Here is a 16,776-nt window from a genome sequence, read left to right on the forward strand (position 1 = left end):
TCTTCCTTGCTGGCTCTGTGCCCGCCACATGTTTCCAGGTGGAAGTACAGTGCTCACTCCTTTTCCACTGGCCTTGGCGCCCCTTCCTCCTCAGTAGTGTTTCTACCGCTTGAAGAGATCTTTGTCTCAGGATTGGCTTCATGTGCGGTTCAGCGTCTTTCCTCTCTCCACTACGCCGCCCTGTCCCGTGTCTGCACTTAGAGTAGGTCGCGCTGCGCTCCGAGCATGCGGCATGCGGAGGGCCATGGGAGGTCTGCTCCTCCCTGTGTTGAGCCGTGGTCGGTAACGGACTCTGCGGCCTAAATCCAGGAGGCTTGCGCCTCTGATCTCATGGATGATGCGCTCCCTTCTGGTATACTTTGTCCAGCAGGACATACATCTTCTGTGGTTGGCATCCTTTTTTTCAGAGAGCTGCCTTTTGCTTCTCGGAAATGCACCTGGGCCACCCAGGGCCAGGTCACCTTCGCACTGCCCTCTGGCTGGCTGAGGGGTCAGAGGTTAGTTATTACTTGCTACTACAAAAGAAAAGGTGGCGTCATAATTAAAGTCAATCACCAAGACCAAAAGTTATTTCAAACATTGCTTTTATCTTCTGCCTGTAAAAGTTAGGACTGTGCTCCACAAAGTCACTGCCAAGGGTCAGGACCTGGAACTTAAACTGTTTATGCAAGTTCATTATTGTTTTGATTTTGACTTTCGTAAAGGAAATCATTATAAATAGTTATGTTCTGAGAAGCACCCCTACAGTATAAACATAAACACAGTATTGCAGTGAAATCAATCCTACAGTAAGCCAAACGCAATCCCTTGCATCAGAAGTGAAGTAGGTGAATGGGTGGATCTGCCCAGAATGGACGTGGAAAACTCAGGAAACTTGGGTCTCAACTCTTGACTAGCTCTTCGGATGCACCCCTTTGTTGGCTGCGAAGCAGGAGGACCCCACCTTTGGGCTGTTTCCCAGGCCATGCCAGAAGCTCCACTAGAGTCCTGGACAGGAGTTGACTTTGAGCTCCCTGGAGGAGAGGGGCAATGTAAATGCAAGGCATTTGTATCTGAAGTGTTTGACCGCCAGTCCCGGTTTGCAGCAGTGTTCGGGTCAAACCAGAGCTCCCTTCTTTAAGAAAATCTTGCTGTTGATGCTTCTGGAAAGAAACAAGAATACATCTCCAAGACGCCAGAGGAACTATAGGAAGAGTTGTAAACCGTTTTAACATAGGCATGATTAGTGAATTAGCATAAATTGTAAAAAGGCGATGAGAACTCATCACACCACGTCTTGTTTAAAAGCCCATTTTTTTTCCACACTGACTATGTCAAAACACAGAGTGCAGCATAAAACACACGTAAAGAGTTCTTGTGTAAGGGACTTAATTTCTTCACAGGCCAGAACGGGTTCTTGTTCATTTTAGATGCTGATGATGATAATATCTGGCACTTGTACTTAATATGTGCCAGTCTCCAAGTGACTTATGCAAATCGCATCAGTGGAGGCTTAAAACAGCCCGATGTGGCAGGTCGTGTCGTCATCCCCATTTTACAGACGAGTAAACTAAGGTACAGAGTGGTGACACAACCTGCCTAAGGCCCAGCGGCTGCCGCACACAGAGCCAGTAGGTGAACCCCTGCAGTCTAGCTGAGCAGAGGTTCACATCCCTTGACCATTGTCAGGTTCTGCTGCATCTTGATCACACAAGCAGAAAATGTAGTGCAATGAATGCTGTTTTCTAGGAAGAGAACGGAGACTACACATATGTGGAAAGAGTGAAGATACCCTTGGATCATGGGACCTTGTTAATCATGGAAGGAGCCACACAAGCCGACTGGCAGGTGAGAACATGCAAGGAATTTGGATTCACACGGAGGCGGTGCTTTGACGGCCACGAGTAGTACTTTCCCTAGGACATATGATCAAAAGCAAGTTGCTTTTATCATGATCGAGAGGCAGGACAGTGGCACATTTTCAAGGAGTTTTGATTCTACAGAGCAAACATCCGCAGCAGTGGCGTCCGGTCGAGCTTTCTGTGACGGGGGAAGTATCTGCATCTCCTAAGCCCCCGTGTAGTACCCACAGCTATTCTTGATCTCTTGACATGGGGCTAGTGTGCTGAAAGACTGAATTTTTAATTTAAGTTAAATTCGTTTCAATAGCTTCAGGTAGCCAGTGGCTAGCACAGCTTCACACCTTAGGCCTGCGTGTGTTAAAGCCAGGTCACCTGTAGGGTGTGCAAGTGCACGTAAACGCTTAGCACGGGAGTGCGGGCTCATGGCCGTCTTGGCTCTCAGCCGCTTATGTGCTTAGGAGATGTGGGAAGTGGCAGGAAGCTGCGAGGAAGATCCACGATTACAAGAGATACAGACCTCCCTGTGAAGGCTTTGGCTTATCAGAGTGATGGGCGGCGGGGGGGGGGGGGGGGGGGGGGGGGGGCGGGGGTGCTTGGCTTCAGAGAAGAAAACCTTTCTCCACAAGACTTCAGATCCTTTACTGATGCTCACAGGGGACGAGGGGGGGTGAAACCAAAATCGTCCTGTCGTCATAAATGTGTTCATGTCAGCATTATTTATATTTCTGTTCAGCACCGAGTCCCCAGAGAGTACCACTCTAGAGAACCGAGAATAAATCTGACCTTTCGGACGGTTTACCCAGACCCTGGAGGCACTGGTGGTGTGAGACCTTGAGAGAGCAGCCATGCTGACGCCGAGCACACCTTCCGCCGCGAAGAAACCTGCAGAGGCTGGTGCAGCTCATCTCACGGGGTGGCTGTGGGGAAGACGGGGTGGGATTTGCTTCCCAGCTCGGAGTCCTGTTCAGAGACGGCCAGCGGCTTGCATGCGTGCTCTGTTCACCGCGGGAACGCTGCTCCCCGATCGCATCTTGAAATCACATATTTTCTTTAGGCAAATTAAAAATTGCTGTGGCCGTGCTCACAGGTGATTTTGTCTGTGGACCGTTTCTTCCCACCCTCCCTGCTTTGTTTGAGGCAATTGAGTGGGCCCCGCCGCCAGGGTAAATGCGCACGTGTCTGCTCCTTGTGACTCCATGAAGTAGGATATAAACAGGCGTCGGCGACCGCAGCCCTCAGCAGGCAGACCGCTGCCCGGACCCAGAGGAGGCCTCTCCGAGTCTCGTGAAGTCCGCCTCGACGGCCCAGCGTCTCGGCTTGCTGCTTCCGTAATGGAAAGCTGCGTGTTCCGGGAGCACTTCATCCAACCGAGTCTCCCTCCTGGGACACGCCGGGTACAGGCCTCTGAATAAGGAGCAGAGGCTTCGTCCGGTAGCCCAGCCATCTGCAGGCAGCCACCGAGAAACTTGTAACACGAGAGAAGCCTGTCCCCTCGGAGAGAGAAGTAATGGAGTGATGTCATGAGAAATTTAGGCTGAGGAGCAGCAAATGTCCTGCTGGTGACAGCTGTCCCGCACAGATGAGTTTCCCCTGGAGAACGACTTGAGTCACTTAAGCCCAAGCCAGAGAGAAGCGGGAGCAGTCCCCTGGGGACACACTCGGTTACCCAATAGTCATTTTTCCTTTAGGTTCCGGGAGCCCTGTGACGAAAGCTGTCTTCTGACTCAGTGCCCTCTTAGACACAAGTTTCCGAGATCCCACAGTTGGTCCGTGATGTCACCGAGGTTCCCAAAACAGAACAGGGTGGCCGCCCTGTGTTGCATCATAAATCAGGTGTCGTCTTGATTCTTGACCTAGGAGCACTGCCCAGGATTGATTCCAAACCAAGATATGGAAAACTCGAGAGAAAGAAAATGGAATTAAAGGGATGAAAACAGGGCAGGAGAGTTAGAGTTTCCCTGGCTGCCTGCTGGGAAAATGTGTAGAGGCTTCTTACTTGTGATCCTGTTTGTGTTCCGGGCTGTAAGATGCACGGTCTCGGGGATGGTGGGACTTGCCACCGGCTGGCAGGCTCTTCCCCGGAGCTCGATGGGACTCTGGGCCAGGCAGGCCCTGCTCTCTGTCGGATTCTAGCTCCCTCCCACCCCCACCCTTTTCTGGTGATGTTTTGCGTGTGGATAGCTCCTTTCTGTAAGAAATGCTCGGTGCTTTATAAAATCTGAACATCACACCAAGCCTTTTGGGGAGGGAGATACAAATTGCCATAAAAATAAAATAAAGCCTCTAATTCCTGGCTGTTTTCCTATTAAACAAAATCTGTCCAGGGTGGTACAGCCAGCTTGGGTTGTGAGTCTGATGCATGACATCGGGAAATTCCTCTTCCGCCCCAGTAGACCACAGAACCCGCAGCTGGTCCCCGGTCCTACGGCTTCCCTGCTTCCCTCCTAACGTAGGGCCAGGGCCTCCCCTCGTGTCAGCTGCACATTTGATCTCTTCCCTCGTCGCTGCTGGGGCTGCCAGGGAGACGGATGCATGCTCGCCCGCAGCCAGGCCACCGCCGGGGCATCTTCATCTGAGAGCAGCAACCGCAGCTTCTGTTTCTCAGCACCCGGTGGTAGGACTGCCTTTTTTTTTCTCCTCTAACCACGAAGATGATGTCCCTTTTGAAATGACAAGCAGATACTTGCCGTGGAGTTAAAGCACAGGGTTTAGGACTGGACAGGACTTTTCAGAACCTGGCCAAGGACACTCCGTGACCACACCAACCTGCCGCTGTGTTTTACTGGCTGTAAATCTTAGCCAGGAATTCGGGGCTGAGCTACTTTGCCGACAGCGCTTGTAAAATGGAGAAAGTAAATATAACAATGTACCATGAAGAAAAACCCCCTTAGTTGTTTGCTGCCCTTTTTTGATTTTTAGTAACCTGCCAGGCACTGTCCTGGAAACTTTCTATGTCATCCTTCATCCTCCCCACAGCCCTGCAGGAGAGGGATGCTCTTCCCATTGCAGAGACTGGCAGCTGAGTCCCCCAAGCAGGGTAGAGTGAGGTAATAGGCCTTGGAAGTAGCAGAACCAGAATTCAGACCACGGGTGAGCCCTTAAACTGTGTGCTTATTCCTCCGCCATGATGGATGTAGGCCCAACAGTTGCCGGGCATCCCTGAGAGCCTGGACCCCTGCGCTCGCTCCTGCGGAGCTGGCTGCCCCACTCACCCTAAGCCCCTGCTGGAGCTCACCCTAGGCCCCTGCCAGGCCCCCGTGTTTGTCCTCTGCTTTCCTGTATGCAAGGGCAGGCCTCTGCATCTCCTCTCTTCCTAATCATTAGCAGCTCCAACTGGCCCTTTAACTAAGGAAGCTCATTTTGGGGACCAGAACCCAGTTTTTGGCAAGTTGGATAAATCTCATCCACCCTTCCTGTGACCCAGACCGTGTTTCCTGGTGGTATCCCAGCAAACTCCGGTGGGTGGTGGCCCCTTCCTCTTCATGCTTACCTGTGAGTACAACTGGGGGCCCCAAGGACGCCCAAAGTCAGCATCACGCTTCATACTTCACGAGGGTACTGCTGTGGCGAGCAGGTGGCCCGAAGAAACGGGTCGGGTGGTGCCCTGGAAGCGCCTCGACGACAGGCAGGCCGCCTCAGAACAGCAGCCAGCGTCCGTGTATCCTCCGCCGTGAAACCTGGTCCACTGACTTCAGTGGCGTTTGGATCACAGCCCGTAACGCTGACGTTTCCCCTGAGTCCGCGGCCTCCTGGCCCCTGTGGCTGGCCCTGCTCAGTGTGTGGCTCTGTGCCCTGAATCGCCACAGAACAGGGTGCTGTGCTGAGCGGAGGCCCCAGGGGGCCTGTGGAGGAATCCCGCACGTGATGGGTCTCTGCCCGGCTGAGTCTAGCAGCTTCTACTTGGCTGCAGAATATCCAAGACCCACATTGCCTTTTCTGGTCATAAACACTTGGGAAGTGTTGAATCTGAAATCTCGATTGCTTTATTTTTCTGAACAATGCTTTTGAAAAAGCTGAATGTTTCCATAGTGATGCATTTTGTTGGTTTGAATCTTTACTTAACACGAGTCAGCCCCGCGCTGCCCTCGGACGGGCCTGGGCCATAGCCGTGCCCCTCTCCCTATCTCCTCTTCGGAAAGAACCCTCACGTGAGGCCCGTCGGTGGCTGCTGGAGCCCAGCCTGGCATGCGGCGCCCCGTGTGAGGTCAGCAGGGAGATGACGCGGGCGTTCGTCCCTCAGAGTAGAGCGGGCTTCTCTCCAGTGGGCTTTGGCCCGCGCCCCTGTGCGGTGCCCTGCCGGCATCCTCTTTGCTGTTCGGTCGGTGAGGGGCCTGGCGTCCGGAAGCAGTGTGGGGAGCAGGGGCACTTAGACGGGACGCTTGTAGCAGCATTCCTGGAAAGCCGGTTTTCTCGGTGCTGCGCATGGTGTGAGTGACCACATCGTCTTTACAGAAGCGTCTGTGCCATCACCCCAGCCCCTGTCACACTCCTGGATGCCTGGGCCCCTTTCTCCTGGGGCCTCCAGAAGCGTGGGCGTGTTCAGGCAGGATCCTGGCCTCTCATCCCACCAGCTGTCCCTCTGGACGCAGATTACAGGTTTCTGAGCAGAAGCAAAGGTGAAAGCCAGAAGGGGCTTCCCCGGCCTGCGTTGGGCCTGGGGGCGCCTGGGGGCTCGGGGGCTCAGGCATCTGGCTCGTGCCATGGTCGCATGGGTCACGGGCTGGGCACTCCGCTCAGAGTCGGCCTCGGTTTCTCCCTCCGCCCCTGCTCCTACTCCTGGGGCTGCAGGGGCTGCTTTCTTGGTCCTCCCACCAGAGCAGCAGAGACCCCAGGAGCGGCCTGCGGGGCAGCACACGTGGTGGCCAGGACGCCCCTGCGCAGGCCGGCGGAAGCCGTGCACCCCGGGCACTGTAGGGCCGGCCGCCCGGTCCCGGGCCGTGGTGACCCGTCTGTCCCTGTGCCGCCGGCCCCCACCCTGCGCCTGCCTGTGCTTGGAGAACGGCACGGGTGGGGCCCTCCAGGAGGGGAGTGCGCACTCCTCAAGAACAGGGCTCCCTGCCAGAGGAACGTGGGAGGGGTGGATAGGGACGCCGCGGGGGGGTGGAGGGGCTTCCCCCTCTGGCCCCGGGGTTCAGGCTGCGGATGCCCAGGCAGGCCCCCGGGGCACCCTCGCCCTCGCTGGGGAGAGGAAACTGCAGTGTTTCCTCTGCAATGTCGGGGATTGGCCACCCGCTTCCTCCGCACCGTCTCTGGCGGGAGCCTGTGGTCCCTGCACCTGCGGGAGGCAGGGAGCAGGAGGCCTGAGGGAGGTGCAAGGCGGAGGTGGGGGGCGGAGCCGGCAGGCTGCTCACCCCTGACCCGGCCTCCTGGTCCGAGGTCCAGGGCTGCTCGGCCCGGCACCGGGAGTGGTGGGGACACGGTGGGGACACGGCAGCCGAGTGGGGGCAGGGAGCCGGGTGGCTTGGCTCATGCCCCCCCCCCCCCCCCCCCCCCGCCAGGCCTCCTTTGTGGCCGGTCATCCGGGCTGCTGGCCCCAAGTGGGACGCTGCACGTGCCCTGGTGACTGCAGCCTGGCCTCCCGAGGGTGAGTTGTGCCTCTGCCGCCCACCGCAGCCCTGTGCCCCTGCCTGTCCCTCTGGCGGGCTCCGGGGCCCCACGGCTCTGAGGGCAACAGTGAGGGAGGCCCAGGAGCTTCAGGAGGAGGATGGGCGAAATGAAAATTGTCCACAACTGGGGTCCGTCGTGTCAAGATCCGGCTGCACTTAGGCGTCTCCTGGGATGTTCGAGGCCACGCAGCCGAGCGCTCGCTCCCAGGTACCAGAGCAGCCTGGCCTTAGGGCCCCGTGCTCCCCGCGGCCCCGCCACATGCTCCAGGCTTGGTCCCCTCGCGCCCCCCCCCCCCCCCCCCCCCCCCCCGCCTAACCCCACTGCCTCTCTCTCCCGTGGCCGCCTTGGAGGGTCCCCAGCCTGGGGGACAGGTCGCCAGCCAGGCTCGGACGCACCCCCACAGTCACGTGGTTTTCTCGTCCTTGCTGGCACTAAGTTCTGTGCAGAACGCCTCGGCCTGGAAGGTTAAACAGGATTGCCAGGCTGGAACGCGGTTCAGGACCAGGGCTCTTACATCCACAGAGCGTGTGTCAGATGCAGCGGGGAACATACAAGAGGAGGACATGACCCTCCCATCACAGATGCAAGTAAGCCAGCATGGCTTTCATTTTTCTTCTCAAAAAATTTTTTTTTGTTTTTATAAAAAAAAAATTGTTTTTATTCCTGACTACAAAAGGAGTATGTGTTCTTTAGCAAGAAATTAAAAAGAAAGATAAGAGGAAAATCACTTGTAACTTTACAACCAGAGACCACAAATAGCTCTTCACGTTTTGCAGTGTTTTTTCTACATATTTGTAGCTTAAAAAAAAAGCAACTTTGTACGGAACTCCTCCTTTCCTAGCCTTTTCTATTAAGAATATCAGTGCAAAAAAAAAAAAATCAGTGTGTCCTTTCACGAAGATGGTGCTGAAGACGAAGAAGGAAGCCCCTGCCCCTCCCAAAGCCGAAGCCAAAAAGCAAAGGCTTTGAAAGCTAAGATAGCAGTGCTGAAAGGCTGCACAGTCACCAAGAGAAGATCCGCACGCCACCTACATTCCGATCGCCCAAGACCCTGCACCCCAAAGTCAGCCCAAGTATCCTCGAAAGCGCACCCCCGGGAGAAACAAGCTTGATCACTATGCCATCAAGTTCCCCAGACTACTGACTCAGCCATGAGGAAAACAGAAGAGAACAGCACCCTTGTGTTCATTGTGGACGTCAAGGCCAATGAGCACCAGGTCAAACAGGCTGTGAAGAAGCTCAATGACATTGATGTGGCCAAGGTCAGCACCTTGATCAGATTGGGATCATCTAAACTGAGTCCAGCCGCCTATAAATCTAAATCTAAATTTTTTCACCATAAAAAAAAAGAACATCAGTGTGTGACTTTTTAAATATTTTTTTTATTCATGAGAGACACAGAGAGAGAGGCAGAGACACAGGCAGAGGGAGAAGCAGGCTCCCTGCAGGGACTCGATCCCAGGACCCCGGGGTCACCCCCGGAGCTGAAGGCAATGCTAACCCGCTGAGCCCCCGGGCTGCTCTTCCATCGGGACATTAATCGCTCTCCAGTACATGGCTCTGCGTGGCCGTGTAGTGTTGTGTCTGGTCGTGGTGGTCTCTAACCTGTGCCATCACGTTGGATATTTAGATCGTCGTTGACGTTGGGGTGGTGTTTGCTGTTATCAGTAACCGGTCAGTTTTGGAAATCAGGAGAGGGGCCCCTGGGAGGCCGGGTGGCGTCGTAGCTAAGAGCCCAGGCTTTGGCCTCATTCAGACTTCAGTTCAAATAAAAAGAACAGGTGAAGTTTCTACAGAGCCTGGATATGGTGCCCAGGCTGTGTTCAGTGCCGCATGTGTATCGCCTCATGACTATTAACCCTCACAGCGGCCTGGGGCCAGGAGGTATTTTTATCCTCATTTTGCAACTCAGAAAACAGAAGCACCCCCTCACTTAGGCTGCTGTCCTGTGGCTGGCCTTCGTGCCCGTCCATTATTATTTCCTAGAATACGTCCCTAAAAGCAGGGTCCTTGCCCAGATTTGGAAGGCTCTGTGTATCCGTGAGGCCTCGAATCTATAGTGTCCATGGCTTTCCAGAAAGGGCTCGCCAGCTTCTCCTACCAGTGGTGCTGAGCACACCTGAGAACCCCCAGCTGCGCTCTGAGCACCGGGAGTAGCTGGCCCCGGGCTCAGGCCCCACGCAGGGCCCCCCCGCGAGGCCTCTCTGTCCAGGAAGGAAGGGGCAGCTGGCCGCCCTGCCCGGAGCACACCAGCCCTCAATCCGCCTCGGGCAGCGTCAGCCTTGAGGCTGTGTCTTGTGTCCTTTGCTGAGAAAACAAGACCCACACTCGGCAAATGGGCTCAGTGACAAGGTGGATGTGAAGCACGGGGCCCTGACAGCGCTGCTGCGCTCGGAGCAGCGCAAGATGGGATTTGGGGCGGCCGTGGGGAAGGGCTGCGCGCGGGGGCAGCAGCCAGTGGAGAGGGCTGTGCGACCTAGGTGGCCTGCTGCAGGGCCTGGCCGGTGGGAGGGGGCTGCGAGGCCGCTTTCAGGAGGATGGGGGGGACCCTAGGATCGCAGGAGCCAGACCCCCAGAGGCCGAGCCACGGGTGAGAACAGCAGCAGCCCCTGACGGTGCTGGGAGGGAGGCCCTGGCTGCAGCAGCCACCGTCCACACCCACACCCACCACTGCTCCTGCTCCCCCACCGAGGCCCAGGCCCCCGACCCGCTCTGAGCCAGTGGAGCGGAAATGCCAGGTCCCTAACCCGGTGCCTCCTGCAAGCCGCCACCAGGGAAGTCTGCACGCCCCGGGACCCCCCGGGGTCATGCCCTGGGCCGATGCGGGGCCAGATCGCTGAGCCACCGGGTCCCTGGGGGAGCTTCTTTGACCAAAACCCTTGGTTAAAAAAAAAAAAAAAAAAAAAAAACTGCGTCCCCGCCCCCGCGGCGTGTTCCCCTGCAGCCAAGGCGCCCGAAGCTGCTTCCCGCGCCGGCCCTCGGGTGCCCTGTCCCGCCGGGTCACCGCGGCCTCCCTCGGGCCTCCCGCTGCCTGGGCCCCGGGGCGGCCGCCCGTCGCACGGCCTCGCACCTGGGGCCGCCGCCAGCCCCTGCACCCTCCCCCCCAGGCTCGGTGGGACTCTGTGCGCTGCAGCCGTGGCAGGCCTGGGAGACCCCAGCTCCGTGTGCGGGGCCCGTGGCGGGGACAGCGGGGCCAGAGCGAGACAGGCCGTGCGCAACTGGGCCCGGGAGGACCCCGCGGCCCCGACGGGCAGGCCACGGGCGGGGCAGCTCGCGGTGCCCACGTGGTGCCCACGCGGTGCCCACGCGGCGGTGGGCGGGGCACAGGCGGGGCCTCCCGGCGGCCGCGAGCACCTTTCCCACGCTCCACCCGGGTTCTCGGAGTCTCTTTCCAAAGCTCTGCGTCCTCGGGCTCGTGGCCCGGCGCTGCCCCGCGGCCGTCCCGGAGGAGGCGGCGCCAGGCCGAGGCCCCCCGCATCGCGGGGACAGGCGGGGCGCTGGCGGCGGCTCCGGGGCTGCTGTGCTGGCCGCGCCCTCCCCACCACCGGGCCGGGCCGCAGGCTGCGGCGGGAGCCCAGGGCCCGGGCGGGGACGGGCCGGCGGCGCAGGGCCCGGGCAGCCAGCGCTCGGGAGGGCATCCGCGGTCGTGGGCCGCTCCCGCCCCGCCCGGCCCGCTGCGCACTGGTTCCACCCCCTGCCCCTGCCCCTGCCCGGGCCCGGCCTCGGTCGCGGGACACAGGGGCGCCGCGGGGCGGGGCGCGGGCCGTCCAGGCGGCTGTTCTGGGTCGGGCACCGCGGGCTGTGGGCCTCGGGGTCCCCTGGGAGCACAGCGGCCCTGCTGCCCCGGGTGTCTGCGGGCTGGTGATACCTGCTGGGCCGCCCTGGCTCCAGTCCCCGCCTTAGCAGGCTCTCCCTCTCCGCGCCTCTGGGCTCCCTTCCTTCCTCTTCCCCTCTTCTTCTCTCCCTCCCCCTCTTTTCCTCCCTCCCTCTCCCTCCCTCTCCCTCCTTCTCCCTCCCTCCCTCTCCCTCCTTCTCCCTCCTTCTCCCTCCTTCTCCCTCCTTCTTCCTCCTTCTCCCTCCTTCTTCCTCCTTCTCCCTCCTCCTCCCTCCTCCTCCCTTCTTCTCCCTCCCCCTCTCCCTCCCTTCCTCCCCTCTCCCTCCCTCCCTCCCCTCTCCCTCCCTCCCCCTCTCCTCCCCCTCTCCCTCCCTCCCCCTCTCCCCCTTCCCCCTCTCCCCCTCCTTCCTTCCCCCTCTCCCCCTCCCTCCTTCCCCCTCTCCCCCTCCCTCCCTCCCATGCACACTGACTCCCCCTCTTGGAGCTTACTGAGGATTGTCATGGCAACCCTCCAGCAAAATTATCAAAACACTTCTGTGCTCACACTCGTACCAGACGAGGTGCTAATTCTGAGCAAGGCGGAAGCAGTTGGTAAGAGGCTGAAGCCACAGGCTCTGCAGGGAGGCTCCTGGGGGCACGAGGTGAGGTTGGCTCAGCAGGCCCGACAGCCTGGCACCCAGGTGGTAGTTGTTGCCGACCCCTCCCTCCCCTTCCACCACATTCACATTTCCCACTGCACCCACCCAGATGCACGCACTCACATGTGCACACGGACATGCACAGTGGGGACAAACACCCCCATAAAACAGCAACATCTGGAGTAGCCGTCACCACGTTCAGCCTTTGGAGGCTTGAGATCAACTCTGGGGAGACTCCTGGGTGTGTGCAGGAGACCCAACTGGCCAGGGCTCCGAGCTGGCAACCGGCTGGGCCAGGGGGGCGAAATGGTCGCAGGAGGGGGCCTGACAACCCCCCCCCCCCGCCCCCAGACGCAGAGGCGCACCTGTGAGCAGAACTGCTCCACCCTGGCGCTGCCAGCCTTGCGTGGGGCCTCCGTGGTGCCCAGCCTCTGCTCCCAGAACGACCCGGCCGGGGTGCTGCAGGCTCCTTGGCAACAGAGCCCTGTTAATAGCTGAAGAACTGGTGGTTGCTTTTTTTAAACCTAGGCTCTGCCCAAAAGCCAGAGCGTGGGTGGGGCTGGTGGGGGAGGTGGTGGCCAGGCCCCTCGGCGGTCTGGTCCCATCCTCTTGCCCCATCTACTCCCCGGCAGCCCCCAGGGACATGAGCCTGCCCCGCAGCCCGCGCCTGGGCCATTGGCCACCGTCTGCACCAGGGGAAGCATCTACGGCCTGTGGATGGGTCACCTCGTCCCTGAGCCTCTGACGATCCTGACGTTAGGGCTGGTGGCCCCCGGAAGCCGGCCAGGGGTGGGGGCAGCTGCTCCAAGGCCCTGGAGCCCCGGGTGAGCGAGCCGATCCGCAGCCCCCTGTATGTCGGACCCGTCGGTGCCGCAGCCGGCACAGCAGCGGACGGGAGACAGGTGCTCAGGCGGTGAGCACGGTTTCTGCGTCGGGCACGCCTGCCGGGGCTGGGGACACGAGGCGCTGAGAGTGGCCCCCCGCCAAGCCCCGGAGCACTGAGTCACCCTCTGGTGACTAGCCCCCCCCCCAGGCACACACAAAGCAGCAGGGGCAGGGCGTGGACCCCAGGCTGCTCCAACCCCCACTGTGATGGCTGTCCCCTGTGCCACGGGCCCAGGGGAGGCCACTGTGTCCGTTCTGGAGAGCCCACGCCGACCGGCAAGGCCCAGAGGCCCAGAGCCCGAGCACCCTTGGAGGGAGGCTGGCTTGGGCAGCGCCCCTTACACAGCTGATACCCCGGGGCCCCTAGGAGCATGCGTGGCCATGGCAGGAACACCGGGACACCGCCTACCGGAGCCAGCCGCTTTGTCTGCTCCCTCCCTGGCCCTGGGAGTCAGTCGGACGGAAGATTCCCAAACCCTCCAGCGCCCATGGAGCCGAGCTTCCTGCGGGGAGGGTTGAGCACGAGCTCGTGCCACCAGGCAGGACGAGTGTGTCATGCTGGCGACGCTGCCCAGCTGCGCTGCTTGGGTGCTGAGGTGCTGGCGGGCCAGCCTGCTCAGGGCAGGGAGTGAGCTCGCGCCACAGCGACCTTGGACCCTAGGGCCATGTGGCCCGACCCACCGGAGCCCTGCCTGTCTCCTGCAGGTCTGGAGGGCACAGCGGGGCTGGGGCGCCAGGCGTGGAGGTGGGAGTCGGTGGGGGGGGAGCTCAGAGGCCGTCCCTGGGGGGGGGCGCCTCTCTCCCCATGCCTCCCTCCCCCGGAAGGCCTAGTGAGCAGACCCCAGGCCCGACCCCCAGGGCCAGTGGGGGAGAACAGGGCCAGCCTCCTCCCTTCCTACTTTGACCTCCTGGGGCCAGGGATGGGGAGTCTCTCATCCGGGGGAGCTGAGCGGAGTGGCCTAGGGTGCCCCAGGCCATGGTGGCTCGGGGACTGGGGGTCCAGAGGCGCTGGTGGGGGAGCCACGGTGGCGCTGGCATGGCCTTGGGAGCGAGGTCGCGGTAGGGGGGAGCAGAGTGGAGGTGCACCTGCCAGGTGCCTGCGCTGGCCCTGGCTGCTGGGGGAGGCGGCCCCCGACGGGGAGCAAGCGGGTGAGAAGGCTGCTCATGCTGCGGTGACCGAGGCTCAGCTCTAAGTCGGGGGCCAGGGGAGGCTGCTCTGACAGTGCGGGGCAAGCGGCTTGCCCCAGGCCACACAGGACGGTCAGGTAGGCCAGTCTAGGGGGAGTCTCTGGACTCGCACTCTCATCAGCTTCCTCCTTCTAGAAGCATCCTTCTCTTGCCTTCAGACACGCTCCCCTGGTTTCCCTGTCACCCTGTTGGACGTTGCTCCTCCAGTCTTTGACTGGCTCACCGTCCCCACAGGGGTGGCTGCCCCCAGCGTGCCTTCCTCCATCCCTCACTCCTCCCTGCTCTTCCAGCATCCTGCTTGGCCTGGGTGGCTAAGTGCTCTCTTGGCTGGGACAAGGCTGAGTCGCTAGGATAGAGACCCGAAACCAGAGTAGTCAAGAATACCCAGTTGACGGCTTCCTCAGGGAACAGGTCCAGGGGAAGTGTTTCGGGGGTGGTAGCTCCGCCCCAAGGGCCTGCAGGGATCCTCTAACCCTGAGGCCATTTAGTCCATATGAGGGAAGCGGTGGGAGCCTGGGGCGGGAATTTCCTCTAGCACATCGTTGGACTGCCCACTTGCGCTCACACTCCACAGACGATCTTTTGACACATGGCCCTATCTTAGCTGCAAGGGAGGCTGGGAAATGTGACCCACCTGGGGAACAGCCAGCAGCTCTGCAACCGTCCCATTCTAGAATGGGGAGGCCTCACTTCCCTGGCGGTGGAGGAAGTTCTGCCCTGCACCTCCCAGTCCTCGACTGCCCCCGGCAAGCCGGCAAGGTCGCCCGTGGGCATTCCTCCCCAGCACCGCCGACGGGGCAGCAGAGCCTGTCTTCTCTGAGCACCGGAACACGCGTGAGCTCTGAAGCCCAGCCGTGCGGTTTTGCAGTTTCGTGGGCCTCCATCAGCCCGGGCGCAGCCACCCCCCAAGCTCCTCCTGCTCGCCCCGGTCGCCTGCCCTGCCGCTCCCCTCTCTCAAGTTAAACGAAAGTTACCCTCAGGGCATCGAAAATAATGGACCGCAGGGCCAGGCAACGAGCAAGCGACTGCAGCACTTTGCCACAGGGGCCCTGCCCACGCGGCCTGGTACGCGGCCTGCAGCCCAGCCTGGCGCGAGCCCAGCGGCCTGACCTGCTCTTCGGACAGGACCAGCGGGGCTGCCCACCCCGATGGCGGCGGGTCCCCGGATCGCCTCCCCTCTGCTCCTCTCTTCCCGCAAGCTAGCCAGTCTCCGCCCTGGAGGACCTTGCTAAAAGCATCGTTGAGCAGCCAACACGTGCAAGTGTTTCTGGCTCTTTCCAACCGTCTTTCGAGAATTACAGGCTCAGTGGGCATGTGGCCTGTCTTCCAAATGATCACAGGTAATGTTTTTAATAAATGTTTTGTCACAGCATAACAAGGGTCACCAGCTTTCCATCCTCTGCTCCTTGTTTCCGATTGCTCACCACTTGTTGGCCAAGCCAGTGCCACATATTTTAGGTTTTTTTTTTTAGATTGATTTTTTTTTTTTTTTTTTTTTTTTTTTTGGACAAACAGAGAAGGAGAGAGAAAGCGCACACAAACGCAAGCTGGGGGAGCGGCAGGAGAGGGAGAGGGAGAAGCAGGCTCCGCCCTGGGCAGGGAGCCCGATGTGGGGGTCGATCCTAGGACCCTGAGATCATGACCTGAGCCCAAGGCTCTTCACCGAATAAGGCACCCAGCGCCCCTATTTTAGGGTTTTTATACCTGGCAGTTTTGCATTGCTGGTACCAATTTCTGTATTAGAGTATTGCTAAACTGCTGTTTAAAAAAATCCCAAATACAATGACTTTAAGATTAGATAAGTTACCTTTTTGTCACATGATACAGTTCTGATAGGAGCACTGCAGGCCCTGCCACCTCAGGTGGGGGGTTTTGAGGGTTAGCGGCAGGCTCCAGGCCCCACCCCTCGCCAGCCTGCTCTCCCCCACCCCCCATCCCTGGCTCACACTTGCCTGCCTGGCACTTGCTCAGGCCAGATCCATGGAAGCAAAGCTGGGTGCCTCCCAGCAGCCCATCCAGTCCTCTCACTGTACCTCCAGACAAATCCCACATCTGCCCATTTCCCTACCTGCCCACTGCCCTCACCCAGTCCACGTCATCCGAGCCTCCTATCTGGGGGTGACGTCACACTCTTGTAAGTGGGCTCCCTGCTTCTTCCCCAAGCTCTCCAGTTTGGTGCTGCACATGGCAACCGGGGTGAGCTTTTAGAGACGTGACTGGGCGCTTGTAGCCTCTGTGCCCGGGCTCCCGGCACCTCAGCACTGCCTTAGGATCAAACTGGCTGCCCAGGCCTCCCCTGGCTGGCCTCCTCCTCGCCCCCTCCCGCTCTGCATCAGCCACTTGGGCTTTGTCACTGCTCCTGGAAGGAGCCATGCTCTCCCTGCCCTAGAGCCTCTGCACAGTCCCCGCTGCCTGGAGCACCCTCCTGTCCCGCTGCCTCACACTCCGGTTCCTTCTCTGCCCAGGACAGAGGGCCCCGCTGGAGCACCTGGGGGCGTCTCAGCCCCGCTGCCTGCCGCCGTGCCTGGGGGAGCGGCCGGGCTCCTCTGTGCCGGGGCCGTGTGTAAATGACCGCGACACAGTGTGGTTCCCCGGCTGGTGAGAGGCTGCCGCAGGCAGGGCGGCCGTAGTGGGCCTAGTGGGCTGCAGCGGGGTCACTCCTGTGTCTCGGGGTCACCTTAACTGTGGGCGCTGAGGGGCCTCCGGCAGGGCCGCAGTCTCCACCCCGCCGCCCTTGCACCCGGGAACGGGAACGCGGGCGTGCTCAGGGACTTACTGCTGA

At 60.0% G+C, this 16,776-nt stretch overlaps 1 protein-coding gene across 2 annotated transcripts in view; it reads left to right on the forward strand.

The window, feature by feature from the left end:
• The window catches only part of ALKBH3 (alkB homolog 3, alpha-ketoglutarate dependent dioxygenase), a 70,798-nt gene that overhangs the window by 31,896 nt on the left and 22,126 nt on the right, over positions 1-16,776 (forward strand). Inside the window, exons 9-10 of one of the 2 annotated variants that reach the window (XM_072759188.1) lie at positions 1,729-1,827; positions 2,575-2,927. The exons of the other annotated variant lie outside the window; for it this stretch is intronic. Coding sequence (XP_072615289.1) covers positions 1,729-1,827; positions 2,575-2,676 — 201 coding nt within the window. The 3' untranslated portion in view covers positions 2,677-2,927. Of the gene's footprint in view, positions 1-1,728; positions 1,828-2,574; positions 2,928-16,776 lie in introns of those variants that run through there. 2 annotated transcript variants of the gene reach the window in all.

The sequence above is a fragment of the Vulpes vulpes genome, chromosome 5, assembly GCF_048418805.1.
Source record: "Vulpes vulpes isolate BD-2025 chromosome 5, VulVul3, whole genome shotgun sequence".
Classification (NCBI taxonomy): domain Eukaryota; kingdom Metazoa; phylum Chordata; class Mammalia; order Carnivora; family Canidae; genus Vulpes; species Vulpes vulpes.